Below are 17307 nucleotides of genomic sequence, written 5' to 3'. Positions count from 1 at the left end.
CTTCTGTAAAGCACATTGAACTGCCATTGTGTATGAAATGTGCTATATAAATAAACTTGCCTTGCCTTGTGTGTGTGTGAGAGAGAGAGATAAGTGATGAGTGGTGATGTAATTATATGCATAAATGAATATATAAATAATATATTTATATTATTTATATATATTTATATTATTTATAAGTAATAAAATGAATAAGCTGGCATTTCACTGTTTGTTCTTTATTGAATACTTTATAGTTAGATTATAATAGCCTAAATTTGTGTATTACATACTTGCAATGTACTTCACTGCCTTAACATTTCAAGCTTTCTTGTAGTTATTGACACTGATGACACTTATGGCTTGACTGTGTTTTTTTAAATTAAATTTTATTCATTTAAGAAAGTATGTCCAGTAATAATAGTAATAATAATAACAATAGTAATAATAATAACAATAATAATAACAATAGTAATAATAACAAGAACAAGCCCTTAGACCCATATTAGACTGGGGGGAGGGTGTCTTACTTTTTAAGCCTAAAATTAGACTTAAAAAATTAGTCTTAACTTTTGTGAAACTGTCTTACTTGCATTAGACTGGTCTATAAAGAAACTTAAGACCAATCTTAACCCATAGACCAGTCTAAACTACTTTAATGAAACCGGACCCTGGTGAATAAAATCGATGAAATTCGCCTGTGGGCGAAGTTGACAGAAAGTGACATAATTGTTCTCTCTGAGACATGGCTTAAACCTCCAACTACTGACAGTATGCTCCATATCGATGGATATAATCTCTTTCGGGCGGATCGTACGCATAAAGGAGGAGGAGTAGCTATTTATGCCAAAGCATCATTGGAGTGTTGTTGCGTTGAAACAATATCCAAACCAAAATGTTTCGAATTGTGTGCCATCAAACTGAACCTTTCCAACAACGCAAATCTGACAGTGGTGTGTTGTTACCGCCCACCTTCGGCTGTGGTTGGAGCGACTGCTCTACTGACAGACTTTCTACAGAAACTTCCAAACGAGTACGTTGTTCTAGGAGACCTAAATTGGGACTGGCTATCGACCTCTACGTTAAGGGATTTATGCAACGCACTACACCTAACACAGCTGGTACAATCACCAACACACCTTAACTCGAAGAGAATGGACAAATCTACATTAATTGACGTTATTCTTACTAATGCACCATATAAGTACCCTGCTGTGGGCGTTTTCTCCAATGATGTTAGTGATCACTGTGCAGTTGTCTGTGTAAGAAACTGTAAATCAATTAAAGTGAAGCCATGGTTTATTTTTAAAAGGAATTATAAATGTTTTAATGAGCAGGCTTTTTTGCATGACATCCATCTAAGTGACTTAAATAGAGTGTGTTATATGGATGATGTAGAACTGGCATGGGATTATTTCAAAAATACGTTTTTATCTATAATAGACAAACATGCGCCTCTTCGAAAATATAGAGTGAAGGGTAGGGATAACCCTTAGTTTAACGACACTCTTGCAGTAGCCATTAGAGAAAGAAATGAAGCTTGGGCTAAAGCTAAATGGTTTAATGACGAGAAACACTGGTTATCTTATAGAGTTTTAAGAAATAAATGTACTAGATTAATAAAAAATACAAAAAGTGAGCACTACCTAAATTTATTTCAGGAAAACCTAAATGACCCCAAAACATTCTGGAAACTAGTTAAATCTACCTCGGGGGATGTGCCACTCCCCACCATTCCTGAAGCTATTATAACAGAACAAGGAGAAGTGAGGGGTAAACTAAATTTAGCAGAGGATTTTAATAAATATTTTATCAATGCAGGAATGGTGATGCAGTCGGTCCTCCCAACCTCCAATGCGGACAGTGAACCCCCTTCAGTCTCTTCTAGCTTTTTGAATGTGTTTAACTTTTCTTATATATCTGCATATGATGTACAAAAGGCACTTATAAATTTGAATTGTAAAAAGTCTGCTGGTTCAGATCAGATTGAACCATACTTTCTTAAGCTGGCTGCAAGATTGATAGCTGATCCTGTTTCTGCTATTTTTAATCTAAGTTTAAACAGCGGCGTTATTCCAAATTCTTGGAAATCTGCACTTGTCCTCCCACTGTTAAAGGGTGGTGACCCTACTAATTTGGACAATTATCGTCCTATTTCCAGACTATCCGTCATGGCTAAATTATTTGAATCACTTATAAATGAACAAATAAAACATTTCTTGGCTGATCACAGTGTTTTAAGCCCCATCCCCCCCATGCAGTCTGGTTTTAGACAAGGGCACAGTACTATTACTGCCATAACGTCAGTCACGAATGATATTATTACTGCTTTAGACAACAAAAAATCATGTGCTGCTTTATTCATCGATTTGTCTAAAGCGTTTGATATGGTTTGTCATGATCTTCTTTTGAACAGATTGAAAAGTATAGGTTTCAGCCCTTCTGCTATTAAGTGGTTCTCTAACTATTTGAGTGGTAGAACTCAGTGTGTAACTGTTGATAACTGCATCTCATCCTCTCTAGAGGTAAAAATGGGTGTGCCCCAAGGATCAATTCTAGGCCCCATTTTGTTTTCTATCTATATAAATAACTTGGGTGCGGGACTAAATCCCACAAAAGTACATCTTTATGCAGACGACACAATATACTTTTGCTTCATCAGTGCAGGAGGCTGTGAACTACTTACAGTCTGCTTTTAACAAGGTACAAAATTCCCTTGTAGGACTTAAGTTGGTGCTAAATGCTAAAAAAATCTAAATTCATGGTCTTCACACGTTCACACACACCTTGTAATGACACTATTTGTACTACGAATGGAACACAGTTAGAAAAAGTATCCTATAAATACCTAGGAATATGGTTGGATGATAAACTGTCATTTAGTACACATATTGAGTGTCTCTTAAAAAAACTCAGACCCAAATTAGGATTTTATTTTAGACAAAGAAAGTGTTTTCCATACACAGCAAGAAAAAGGTTGGTAGAGAGCACCTTCTTATCGGTATTAGACTATGGTGATATGATTTATATGCATTCCTCACAATTGCTATTGAAAAAATTGGATGTTTTATATCATTCTGCCTTGCGTTTTATCACAGGAACAGCAAATAGGACTCACCACTGCTTGCTATATGAAATGGTTCAATGGTCCTCTCTCTCTCTCAGGAGAAAGTTTCACTTGTTGATTTTTACTTTGAAAGCATTAATGGGTAAATTACCACAGTACATCTCAAATCTGCTTTCTTATCACACTAGTATTTATAGTACACGGTCTACAAATAAGATACTATTAATCACATCCTCAATAAGAACTGAACTGGGCAAGACCTCTTTTTCCTACTATGCACCATACGTTTGGAACGAACTTCAAAACACACTACACCTAGAGACACTTCCTTCTGTTAATATTTTTAAAAATCTTTTAAAATCAGCTCTTACAGAGCAGTGCCATTGCTTTTAAATATGGTGCCCATGTGTCTACATTTTTTTAATCCTTTTATTGTTGTTTAGTTTGTGTTTTATCTTAGAATTTATGTGAGTCTTGTCTTCTTGCAGTCTCTTGTCTTTAGTGTTCTTGGCTGTACTGTCAATTGTTTTTGCTATGTTTATGAGATTTGTCTTGTTTTAGTTGTGTTCCTTTGACTTGGTGTATTTAGTGTATGTTATGGCCCGGTCACACCGCCTGAACTTTGCTGGAGCGTTCCTGGAGCGGTGAAAAAAATTCATCACCGCTCGTAACCGTTCACCACCGTTTAACAAAAGTTGGCCCCCGTTAAAGCAACGCCGTATACGCTCGGCCACCGCTGATGTTTCTCGAGGGGCCCTCCTACCGCTCCGAAAGTTTTGAGCTGCACAAAATATTGCGAGCGGTGAGGAGGGGGCAATTTACCGCCCCGGCAAAGTTCACCCCCGCTCCACCAACGCCCAGTCAAAGTTTGGCACCGCTAGACGCAAGTTCGTGGACGCTTGGGTCCGCTAGGCCAACGCAGAATCTTGAACGCTGGACCACCGCTGCTTCGCCAGCGTTGCCCGGGTGGCGATTAAACGTTGCACAAACTTCGGTGGAGCGGTTGTAAGCGTTTTGCGAGTGGACACGGGGTTGCTGGAACGGTGTCGGGCGTTGAAGCAGCTATCCATGGCGGCGATGAACTTTGGTTTGGCGTTGGTATAGAGGTGTCGGAGCGGGACCAGAATTTGGCTATAAATATGGGGAGAAATGGACCAGGAGCTCATTTGGAATCGAGCTGACGTTGAGTTCAGACCTCATCTATATCGAATTTGCTCAAAGTTACAGTAAAACTGTATTACCATGGATGCTGAGAGACTTGCTATGATTGGTGCACTAGTCCAGCAGCAGAATCAGAACCTCCTCAGATTGCAACAAGCTGTTGACAGAAGGAGAAGAGAGAGAAGAAGGAGAGACAGAGTTGTGTGGGTCAGACAGTGGATACTGAGAAGGCCTGAACATGGACTGTATGACAAGCTGATGGTGGAGCTTCTATCAAAAATCTATCAGAACTTGTATCGAAACGATCCGTTCAGCTCCGTAGTCACAAGCGGTATGCTGCTAAACCAACTTTATACCCCCGCCGAGCCAAAGCCCGCATGCGCAGAACGCCGCTATACCAACGCTCGCGTCACCGCTAAACCAACGCTCGCTACCGCTAAACCAACGCTAAAGCAACGCCGGCTTCAGCGGTGCACCGCTAAGCCAACGCCCGTGTTTTCGATTTTTTTCCCATTTTGTGCGCGGTGACGAGCGTTGTCGAAATTCGGCCCCCCCTCCCTACCGTTCAAGGAACGCTCCAGCAAAGTTCGGGCGGTGTGACTGGGCTATTACATGTTTAGTTACAGCACATTTTTATACAGCACTGTTTTGTGTGCTTTGTAGTTTGATTTAGTCTTTAGTGTTTTGGTAGTGTTGTCCTCTGTCTTTGTGTTTTTTAACTTTTAACTTGCTGCCACTTGGCCAGGACTACCTGGAAGAAGAGTCACTGTGACTCAATGGGATGTTTCCTGGTTAAACAAGGGTTAAATAAAATAAAAAAATAAACAATATGGGATGAGGGGAGTTGTATTAAATTGGATAAAAAGTTATTTGAGCAACAGGACACAATTTGTGAAGTTGGGTGACTCTATCTCAACTCATTTGAATATTGATTGTGGTGTCCCTCAGGGGTCAGTATTGGGTCCTAAACTGTTTATTCTTGATATAAATGATATGTGCAATGTATCAAAGATATTTAAGATGGTATTATTTGCAGATGGCACAAATATGTTTTGTTCTGGAACAAATTTACATGAGTTAGAAAACATAATCTCTTCAGAATTGTGCAGGTTAAAAAGTTGGTTTGATTGAAATAAATTATCATTAAATCTGTCTAAAACAAAAATCATGTTATTTAATAATTATAAAATAAATAGGGCAATAAATGTACAGGTAGATGGTGTTGATATTGAAAGAGTTTCTAATAATACATTTCTTGGGGTAATAATAGATGATAGAATTAATTGGAAATCACATATAAAATACATACTAATGAAACTATCAAGAAGCATATCTGTGTTGAGTAAAGCTAAGCATGTCCTGGACTATAATTCACTCTGCATTCTTTACTGTTCCCTGGTTTTACGGTACTTAAATTACTGCTCAGTGGTGTGGGGAAATGCGGATAAATGTTCACTTCATGCAATAACTATACTTCAAAAAAGAGCTATAAGAATAATTCATAGTGCTGGTTACCGAGATCATACTAATTCACTATTCTTAAATTCAAAATGTTTAAAATTAAGGGATATTATAGAATTTAAATCTGCCTTAGTAATGTACAAAGTATGGAATTATAATGTACCAAGGAATATCCAAATAATGTTCTCAGACGGGGGGGCTATGATTGCATTTTTATGTATTTATTTTTTTGTTTGTTTTTATATCTTCTTTACTGTTTGCAATCAATCAAACAATCAATAAAAAGCCAAACTGGGGTGACTATTTCCCGTGACACAATACGGCGTACACTGCAGAGGAATGGCATGCATGGATGCCATCCACAAAAGAAGCCTCTCCTAAAGCCCAGGCACAAAAAAGCCTGCCTAGAGTGTGCCAGGGCCCATGCTGACAAAGATGAAGACTACTGGGACTCTATACTCTGGAGTGATGAGACCAAGATAAATGTTTTTGGAACTGATGGCTTCAAAACTGTATGGTGTCGCAAAGGTGAGGAATACAAAGAAAAATGCATGGTGCCTACAGTGAAACATGGTGGTGGCAGTGTCCTTATGTGGGGCTGCATGAGTGCTGCTGGTGTCAGGGAGCTGCATTTCATTGATGGCATCATGAACTCACAGACGTATTGCTCTATACTGAAAGAGAAGATGCTACCATCACTCTGTGCCCTTGGTCATCATGCACTTTTCCAACAGGACAATGATCCTAAACACACATCTAAGGCCACTGTTGGATTTCTGAAGAAGAACAGGGTGAAAGTGATTCAGTGGCCAAGTATATCTCCTGATCTGAACCCAATCGAACAACTATGGGGAATTCTGAAGAGACAAGTTGAGCATCACTCCCCATCCAGCATCCAGTCACTAAAAGAGGTCATTGTTGAAGGATGGAAAAAGATTGATGTTGCAAAATGTCGCCAATTTGTTCATTCCGTGCCTAGAAGATTGGTGCTGTCATTAAAAATCATGGAGGCCATACAAAGTACTAGATGTAGTGTTTTTTGTTGTGGGGTGTACTCATCTTTGCACCACCCTAATTTGAGTAAAACTGAAAAATGTGTAATTTAAGTTATATTATTAACCTTACTTTTTCCCGTTATAAGTTAAACACGTTATATTAAACTTTGTCTTGTCAACATTTTGGAAATTGTTTGTGTTCATTGAGATATTGTTTAAAATGTTACTTTTCAAAGGGGGTGTACTCATTTATGCTGAGCACTGTACATGGATGTAGTGAGAGAGGACATGAAAGTGGCAGGTGTGGTAGAGAAGGATGCGGAAGACAGGGAGCAATGGAGACGAAAGGTCCGCTGTGGTGACTCCTAATCGGGAGCAGCCAAAAGAAGAAAAAGAAGAAGGTGCAATAATAACTGTATTTAATCAAACTAATGAAATTGGCCAAATGAATCTTATCCCAGTCAGTAGATACCACTCCGGAAGTCCAGAAAGACCATGAGTTATTTATTTACTCTTTTCTCAATTCTGTTATCTTGATATAATGACTTTCTTGATTTTGAAATAAAGAAAGGTATTTTCTTCAGAACTTATTTTTTCTCATGATATCAAAATGTACAGTTAAGCCTCACTCACAACCCCCCATAAGCATTTTGGACACGCATGGGTCGCAGGGTTTGGTAGCTCACAGCTGTGCTGCAGGGTCGCGGTGAACCCGGGGGAACATTTGGGGGAGGAGTACGGGCAAAGTACTTGTCAAGTACAGGTTGTACACCTGACTTCCTCGAGGCGTGGGAAAAATTGTGCCGTTAGCCCGTGGAAAGCGTCTATCTAACGCATGTGATCAGTGCGTGTTCAGTGAGGGTGGAGTGTGTGAGACTTACATTTTACCAGTTTCCTGCGCTCTGAGTTCAGGCCGCATTTGTGAAGCGCATGTGATGCATGTGATTAGCACATTACAATCACTCATAACTTGCGTGTGACTCAAGCCAGGAGTGGGTATAAAACCAGCGTGTCTGCAGCATTCTGCATCTGTCTTTCGACTGAAGAACATTGGATATTTTGTGGGAAAAATTTAATTTTCAGTTTAAAGTTTAGAAAATGGGACCCAAGAAGAAGCGAACAAAAGTGAAGTAACCCAGCCTGAAACAGCAGAGGAGGAGGAAAAGTTCGATGATGGTAGCAGCACCGGCGAGCCCTGCACAGACAGGGAGAAGTTTGCCTTCAAGCCGGCAGAAGGCACAGCACCCTGCCAGAGGGATTTTCACAGGTAAATACATACGCTTTAAACATTCATTTCAGTATCTATATGCTTATGTAATTAATATTATATATGCTGATTTTCATGTATGTTTCAGCTAATGATGCCCAGAAGTGAGGACATTGCAATCCCATCATCGCTGTCAGGCCATTGTGCCATGCTCAGTGATGAGGACAAGGACATCCCGACACCCCGTCCCACCACTCAGCAGGAGTAGGAGCAGGACAGCAGCTCGGAGTCAAAGTGTGTTTCAATGCCCAAACTGTTGGGCTATTTATTTGGGATTTTTTACAATGTAATAAAATGCGTTATTCCCTTATGTTTTATTATTCGACGTTTGCATGGTAAATTAATACATACTCAAATAAAAACAGCAAATGAGGTGGTCTTCTTCCCTTCTACAATGCTACTTGTTACATGATTGGTTCCTTGGTTCCTCCCCAATATACAGTTAGGTCCATAAATATTTGGACAGAGACAACATTTTTCTAATTTTGGTTCTGTACATTACCACAATGAATTTTGAACAAAACAATTCAGATGCAGTTGAAGTTCAGACTTTCAGCTTTAATTCAGTGGGTTGAACAAAATGATTGCATAAAAATGTGAGGAACTAAAGCATTTTTTAAACACAATCCCTTCATTTCAGGGGCTCAAACATAACTGGACAAATTAAATAATCGTAAATAAAATGTTCATTTCTAATACTTGGTTGACAACCCTTTGTTGGCAATGAATGCCTGAAGTCTTGAACTCATGGACATCACCAGATGCTGTGTTTCCTCCTTTTTAATGCTCTGCCAGGCCTTTACTGCAGCAGTTTTCAGTTGCTGTTTGTTTGTGGGCCTTTCTGTCTGAAGTTTAGTCTTTAACAAGTGAAATGCATGCTCAATTGGGTTGAGATCAGGTGACTGACTTGGCCATTCAAGAATATTCCACTTCTTTGCTTTAATAAACTCCTGGGTTGCTTTGGCTTTATGTTTTGGGTCATTGTCCATCTGTATTATGAAATGCCGACCAATCAGTTTGGCTGGATTTGAGCACACAGTATGTCTCTGAATACCTCAGAATTCATCCGACTGCTTCTGTCCTGTGTCACATCATCAATAACACTAGTGACCCAGTGCCACTGGCAGCCATGCATGCCCAAGCCATCACACTGTCTCCGCCGTGTTTTACAGATGATGTGGTATGCTTTGGATCATGAGCTGTACCACACCTTCGCCATACTTTTTTCTTTCCATCATTCTGGTAGAAGTTGATCTTGATTTCATCTGTCCAAAGAATGTTCTTCCAGAACTGTGCTGGCTTTTTTAGATGTTTTTTAGCAAAGTCCAATCTAGACTTTTTATTCTTGAGGCTTATGAGTGGCTTGCACCGTGCAGTGAACCCTCTCTATTTACTTTCATACAGTCTTCTCTTTATGGTAGATTTGGATATTGATGCGCCTGCCTCCTGGAGAGTGTTGTTCACTTGGTTGGCTGTTGTGAAGGGGTTTCTCTTCACCATGGAAATTATTCTGCGATCATCCACCACTGTTGTCTTCTGTGGGCGTCCAGGTCTTTTTGCATTGATGAGTTCACCAGTGCTTTCTTTCTTTCTCAGGATGTATCAAACTGTAGATTTTGCCACTCATAATATTGTAGCAATTTCTCAGATGGGTTTTTTTCTGTTTTCGCAGTTTAAGGATGGCTTGTTTCACCTGCATGGAGAGCTCCTTTAACTGCATGTTTTCTTCACAGCAAAATCTTCCAAATGCAAGCACCACACCTCAAAATCAACTCCAAGCCTTTTATCTGCTTAATTGAGAATGACATAATGAAGGAATTGCCCACACCTGCCCATGAAATAGCCTTTGAGTCAATTGTCCAATTACTTTTGGTCCCTTTAAAAACAGGGTGGCACATGTTAAGGAGCTGAAACTCCTAAACCCTTCATCCAATTTTAATGTGGATACCCTCAAATGAAATCTGAAAGTCTGGACTTCATGTCCATGTCCATTACTTAAATATAGCTTGAATATGTTTCAGTAAATGGGTAAAAAAACAAAATTTGTGTCAGTGTCCAAATATACATGGACCGAACTGTATATACCCAGAGTCTTGCCCCTCATGTCGCATGCGCTGCGTGCACACCACACATAGGGGTAGAAAGTGAGATGTACTTCTGTCTTGTGGGCCGCACAAATAGCAAGTGTGGAATACTTATGTAGTACTTCTGAGGCACGTCACTCGTACAATAACCGTGCGTCACTCATGCGACTGATTTGTATCCAATAAAAGAGAAGCTGAAGACATAAACACACATCTCTCTCTCTCTCTCTGAAGATTTCAGCTCTGACAGCGCTCACTGACTCACCATTGGAAGAGGTTCTCCTCCTCTGTCTTTGTCAGAAGACTTAAAGCTACAGTTTTACCTCTGACTGTTACAGTGAGCCGACACTGGAGACTCCTTCCTTAAGTTAAATAAACAAACATCTTCCAACAAAAAACTTCACCATACCAATTATACCCTTTTTTTCTTCTCATCTCATCATCTCTAGCCGCTTTATCCTGATCTACAGGGTCACAGGCAAGCTGGAGCCTATCCCAGCTGACTACGGGCGAAAGGCGGGGGTACATCCTGGACAAGTTGCCAGGTCATCACAGGGGTGACACATAGACACAGACAACCATTCACACTCCCATTCACACCTACAGTCAATTTAGAGTCACCACTTAACCTAACCTGCATGTCTTTGGACTGTGGGGGAAACCGGAGCACCCGGAGGAAACCCACGTGGACACGGGGAGAACATGCAAACTCCACACAGAAAGGCCCTCGCTGGCCATGGGGCTCGAACCTGGACCTTCTTGCTGTGAGGCGACAGCGCTAACCACTACACCACCGTGCCACCCCTTTTTTTCTTGTTTTGTGAAATTACATGTTTTTAATCTCTATCATCGGGCTTAGATTATGTGACTCATCCACTATACAAGTCCCTCTGAAAGAGCTGTTACTATAGAAACAGTACCATATTCGAATGAGTGCACTGTCAGAGCTGCTGTTATAGAAAATTAATCAACACCTTTTGACCAATCAGAATCCAGAATTCAATAGTTACATGGAATAATGTTATAGTGAGTATTTCTGCACTTCTCTGTTTCCATACAGGTATTAACACCTTTATAAGAGATTAGGAATGTGTTCATCCTTCTCATCATCACTGAATGGTTTATTATAATGATAATATTTTGTGAAATAAGAGTTGTATCACCTGTATCCACCAGTCTGTATCTCACATATGAGAGTGAATCTCTCCCTGATAAACACACACTCAACTGTTTTACTGACTTTACTGAGCCTTGTTCGACCTCACTGACCACAAATAACACCTACCTTTTAAAACTTATTTCAAGATTATTTAAAACATCATAGAATAACATGGAATTGCTATAATTATGCAGTATTTTTATTCACACCCCTCCTAACTTCAAACCTGCTGAAAAAAGTGGAAATTTAAGCTGTACCTCTTGCTGTAATCCTGACTTCATCACTGGAGTCTGTGTAGTAGTTGTAGTTTGCGTTCCGCCTGCGTGCTACACACCAGTACATGGTTTCTCCTGCAGTATCAACTGTCACTCTGAGTGTGTTGGTGTCTCTAACTTCAGTGCTCACATACTGCAAATCCTGTGATTATATTTGGACCAGAGAAACTCCCATCCAGTCCCCTGCTGCAGCTCACAGCTCAGAGTGATGGTGTCTCCAGTGTAGACGGAGCTCTGAGGATTCACTCTCACAGTCGCTTTGGGTTTTTCTGTTGGTATGAAATGATGAAGGTGTCAGAGCTGCTCTTCACTTCACAACAGAAGCAATAGATTCACTGTGCTCATTAAATGCTTTCATAAATATTTCTAACATAAACATTAATATATTTTTTGCGGTCCAAATCCTGCGCTCTGATTGGCTAGCGAGCAGGTCTGTATCCTAAATGTTTGCCAGCATTTCTCAGGAGAATAGCATTAATTTTACAGCATGGATAGCGATAACGACAGTGTTCACAGCGAGAGCGAGTTTCACTACCCTGAGGAAGAAGAAATAAAATAAAACATTTCAGCAGAAAGCTAAAAACCTCTAACTTGCTCACAGTTTGATCTCATTAGTTAATGAGGCCCATTTTGGACCATGTTATCCTCATACATAATATTACGTTCGGTAAAAACTTTAAACCAGTACAATCTCTTCTTCAAAGTTTCACCAAATGGCTTTATTTATGCAATATAAAGGTCATAATACTGGATAACTTTGGTCGAGCAAAAACATGGCTGAATCCTGAATGATTATTTGTATAAATAGGGCACTACATAGGTGGCAAAATGTAATGTTTTTCCTGCCATGGAAGTGCACTTGTATACCGAGGAGGAAGCCATTTGCATTTACAGCCGTGAATGAGGATTCAAAATGGCGGCTCGGCTCGGTTTCCCCTTTCGGGCGCTCTCATTTTCTGTTAGAACTTGAGAAAGGAAAAGAAAGAAAGAAACTGGTGCCGATGAGACAAACTAAACAAACAGGGACTCAGTTACTGTCAGCTCAAAATCTGAACCCTAAAAAATAATGGAAACATATTAAATTAAAACAAAACCCCCACAGACTGACCTGATACAGTCAGTGTAACAGCATCACTGATCTCTGAATCCTGTCCTCTGCAGGTGTAGGAACCACCTTCAGAGTCACCAACAGGCCAGACAAACAACTCCGGGTTTGTGGTGTCTCTGAAGACTATATGTCTTCCCTCTGATAATGTGGAATTGTTCTTATACCAGCTGTATGGCCGCTGAGTGTCTCCTCCTCCCTGTGTGCCACATCTGAGAGTAACACCCTCTCCAATGAACACATGTGTATCAGGCTGAATGGACACCACAGCTTTGACTCTCCCTGTAATAATAATAATAATAATAATAATAATAATAATAATAAAACAGAGTATATTACATTATCTTTATTTTGTTTGTATTTTGTTTTGTACAGCAGTCTCACATAACATTTTGTTAAGGGCCTTGAGGACATTGGTTCCAGGGGAAAAGTGACCAAGGGGGAGGAGAAAAGAGGAACACGGGGAGAGAGGAGAAAAACTGAAGCAAATAGGAGCGAGGACGCTGCTAATGTAAGGCTGGGTGAGTCTACTGCTGGGGACCAGCGTATGTCCAGTGTAATTCAATTAAAAAAACTTTTTATTTGTCACATGCACACTTCATGCACAGTGAAATTCATCCTCTGCATTTAACCCATCTGAAGCAGTGAACACGCACACACACCCAGAGCAGTGGGCAGCCACACACAGCGCCCGGGGTGCAGTCAGGGGTTCGGTACCTTGCTCAAGGGCACTTCAGCCCAAGGCCGCCCCACATTAACCTAACTGCATGTCTTTGGACTGTGGGGGAAACTGGAGCACCTGGAGGAAACCCACACCAACATGGGGAGAACATGCAAACTCCACACAGAAAGGCCCTCACCGGCTGCTGGGTTTGAACCCGGAACCTTCTTGCTGTGAGGCAACTGTGCTAACCACTACACCACCATGCTGCCCACGGTGACAGTAAGGACAAAGAAAGTTTTTCTCTGTGGAAATCCAGATTAGAGCTTGCTGTATGAGCGTGTCCTGCGTCTCAGCAACAGGATTTAGCTACCATTTTGCCAACTAGGCAAAGCGGCGATGCCTTAGCATACTGGTTATCACTGCCACCTGCCACACAGAAGGACTATGATGCGCGTGTTTCCCGACTGACTGATGTTTTTGGCGGCAAGCAGTTTTTGCAACATTTTCAGACTTTTTTGAATGCCCGGCAGCGCATGCCGAAGGAGCCGCTTGAAGTTTTTGCTGCAGAGATAACTAGGCTAGTTTTTTAAGCGTTTCCAAATTATGGAAAGATGGCTATAACTATGGAGTGGTTCTGACGATTTGTTGCTGCACTAGACCCAGTTTTGCAAGTGAAGTGCCACGAACATGGGGCTACCACATTGGAGGAGGCCCTAGCAGTGGCGTGTAAGTGGGAGCGAGCACAAGAAGCACTTCGGCTTGCACAACCACAGAATGCAGCCACCACTATTTCAAGTTCTAACACCGGCTCACAACCAGTTGCACACCTCACAGCAATGGTGTCCACCAAAGCAGCAGCATCCTCAGACCAAACCCCTGATGTATTATCAGCAATCAAACAACTGTCAGTGGAAGTCCAGACCTTGAGGTTGGCAGTGACCGACTTAAAAGGACACAAGTCTTCACCATCCAGGCATGAGGACTTCAGGCAGCGCCAGCGCTCACCAGAATGGTCCCCTCATCAGCGAGGAAGAGCAGCTTCACACTTCTTTCCGCATGCATCACCGCAGAGACATCAACATTGTGCTGGCAAGGCAAGGCAAGTTTATTTATATAGCACATTTCATACACAGTGGCAGTTCAATGTGCTTTACAGAAGTAAAAGCAAAACAGTAAACAATAGAAAATAAAATTACATAAAATAAATGGGGAAGAAAAATAATAAGAATTAAACAATAGTAGAAATAAAATAATAAAATGAAGTAAAAGTTCAGTAAAAAACAGCAGAATAAAATAGATTAAAAGTTAAATAAAGTTTAAAACATGCAGAGACTGTAAAAGTTAAGAAAGTTTAAAACATGTAAAGATGACAATATTAATCAGTTAACAGAAAGCATCTGAAAACAGCTTGGTCTTTAGTCTAGATTTGAAGCTGCCAACAGCAGGAGCATTTTTAATGTCCTCTGGGAGTTGGTTCCATCGCTGTACTGCATAGTAGCTAAAAGCTGCTTCACCACACTTTGTTTTAACATCAGGTTTTACCAGTAAATTTTGCTGCTGCGATCTGGTAGATCTGATTGGGTTAGGCTGCTGCAACATGTCAGAGAGGTAATTGTTGCCCTGTACCATTTAGAGATTTGTACACCAGCAGCAATACTTTAAAGGAGTACGCCACCCCCAGGTGAAATTGAGTCAGTCCCTGCAGTCCCTAGAGTTGGATGAGTGAGCCAAAGCATTTTGTAGCTGACCCAGCCATTGTCCTGATCTAGAAACACCCCGGTTAGCTTTAGCTTAGCGTAGTTGCTGTAATCCGGCATGTCCAGATAGCATTGTCATTGCAAAAGTGAATCAAATAACTCAAGATTTTTTATAATTATTTCTCATGACCTGTACATTCACATCGAGTACACATATCAATGCAAATTAACACGAAGGGATTTACTAGACCAATATATATCTGGAACTATTTTCGGCCACGGCACAGGCAAAGCACCGCTGCAGGCGCAAAGACACCACGCAGCACCACAACTTCCGTCAATGGAGCACTTGCATGTGACGTCACAGCCGATCCAGATTGTGATAGACGCCATCTTGTCGGTCAAATGCCATATTCCGCCTTCTACTTCTACTTCTGGGTCTACTTCTGCTTTTACTTCTACCTTTTCTTCTGGAAAACCCTACTATATACAATTCTACTACAACGGCTGCGGCAACAAGCTCTCCCTACCTGTGCATGTTTTTTATGTTTTTTTGTGTGTATTTTTGCGTGTTGTTCGTCTGTACCGGACTTCAATATCCACTACAACCGTATGGACTTACTGGACATTGGTTTCCAGCAGAAAATGACGGTTTGTAGTGATTTCCATCGCATGCACAACATTCCGGATGAGAAAAAAAAAAAAAAACAGTCCGGACGAGATAGCGAGACCAGCGGGGTCTCCGTGGATTGTTATTGGAAGCAAAGCGAAGGAGGCGGTGCCGGGAGCGGAAGCAAAAGCGAGGCTGCAGGCAGAGCCGGCCTGTTGACTAAGCTCAGAAAACAGCCACTCAAACCTCCACTGCCAAGCCTCTACCTCTCCAACGCCAGATCCATGTAAACAAGACGGACGATTTGGAATTACCTTATTCTATTCTATAATCGGCTGGTCAGTGCTATACTCAATACTTAAGTGACTTACCCATCCAATGAGGATTCTTGTTTACAAGATGCCACATCTGAGTCGCTGACAAATCCTGAATTTCTGTAAAGATAACTGTCCAGAGATTTATAGGCACACAGCGCTTCACCACTGAACAGCGAGGGAAAGTTAATGAGGTAATTATACACGACCGGGTGTTCCGCTGACAGTTCAAAATCCGGTCGTGAAAACTCTGTCCGGTAAGCCATAAGGGTCACAAAACTGTAGATCGTTTATTTTAGACATATATCTAGTTATCTGTTCATTAGAAAAATGAGCCGTGTAGTCCGTCGGTTGAAATTGATCCATTCTGCACACGAGTGCAGCATTATTCAGCGGTGTTTTTGACCGACAAGATGGCGGTTGTGTACTTTCCGGTCACGTGACTGCAAGATCTCTATACACCAGTGTTACCAGCATGTAGTTGCGGTAAGAGGAGAAGAGAAGAAGTTGTAGTAAGGTTGTTACGTAAGTAGTTTGAAGTTAGTTTCACATCTACTGAGGAAAAATGGTTATTTGCTGTGTGAAGGGCTGCAATAACAAGCAGAGGACGTACACGAACATAATGTTTCACAGAATTCCAAAACCAGTGGAACAAAGAAATCTTTGGCTTGCAGCCCTCGGCATTCCTGCAACAACACCAGTGGATAAAATCAATCAATATCATGTTTGCGATGAGCATTTCAAACCGGAGGACTACAAAGAAAAAATGCAGTATGCTATGAGAAAGGTGTTGCTACATCTGAAGGATACGGCCGTTCCATCCATTTTCAGTACAGAGGCAGAACAGAGTTCATCATCCATGCCTGTAAGTATAATTTCTATCCCTCCTTCCTTGGGTTATACATTGCTAACGTTATCACTGAAACTTCCCGTTAGTCCGACTCACATTGTTGCTTCCAGTTTTATTGTATAACTTCATCACCGTTTCACTCTATTGACAATACGACGAGTTTACCTTTTACTGTTACCTGTGGCATGAAATAATTGTGGGGCTTGGTTACAGCATAGAATTGATCTGTTGACTCGCGTGTACTGCAAAGTTTGATAAGAAGGTTGCAAAGAAGTCACTGTTCATGTAAAGTTTATGTAATAGACCATCCAACCAAAGATTTTTACCCAACTGACATAACGTTAGTACATGGGCATTCATACCAACTCTCAAGACTGTAGGCAAAATCCTCAAATCAGTCCCCAACCAACCTAGCTAATACAGTGGCTAATTTGTAGCATCCATTCTTTCCATGTCAAAATGAGTGTTTGATCTTTGTTTAGGCTAACGTCACATAAACAATACTAATTAGCCTAACCTGTGATACTTCTTTACACTTGCTGTAATGAATGGCAGCTATCCAACAGTACACTGCCTTCCTGTACTTTTCCTGTACTTTATTCAAAAGGTTGTGTCTTCA

The 17307-nt window shown here is 40.9% G+C and overlaps 1 protein-coding gene across 1 annotated transcript in view; it reads right to left on the bottom strand.

The window, feature by feature from the left end:
- LOC132885950 (cell adhesion molecule DSCAM-like) overlaps positions 1 to 17307 on the bottom strand; it is a 172694-nt gene that overhangs the window by 61239 nt on the left and 94148 nt on the right. Inside the window, exon 8 of the mRNA XM_060920484.1 lies at positions 12557 to 12835. Within this exon, the coding sequence (XP_060776467.1) occupies positions 12557 to 12835 (279 nt within the window). The remainder of the gene's footprint in view (positions 1 to 12556; positions 12836 to 17307) is intronic.

Source organism: Neoarius graeffei, chromosome 1, assembly GCF_027579695.1.
Source record: "Neoarius graeffei isolate fNeoGra1 chromosome 1, fNeoGra1.pri, whole genome shotgun sequence".
NCBI classification, from domain to species: domain Eukaryota; kingdom Metazoa; phylum Chordata; class Actinopteri; order Siluriformes; family Ariidae; genus Neoarius; species Neoarius graeffei.
Note: the sequence above shows the minus strand (reverse complement) of the source record. Positions and strands in the feature narration are given on the sequence as shown.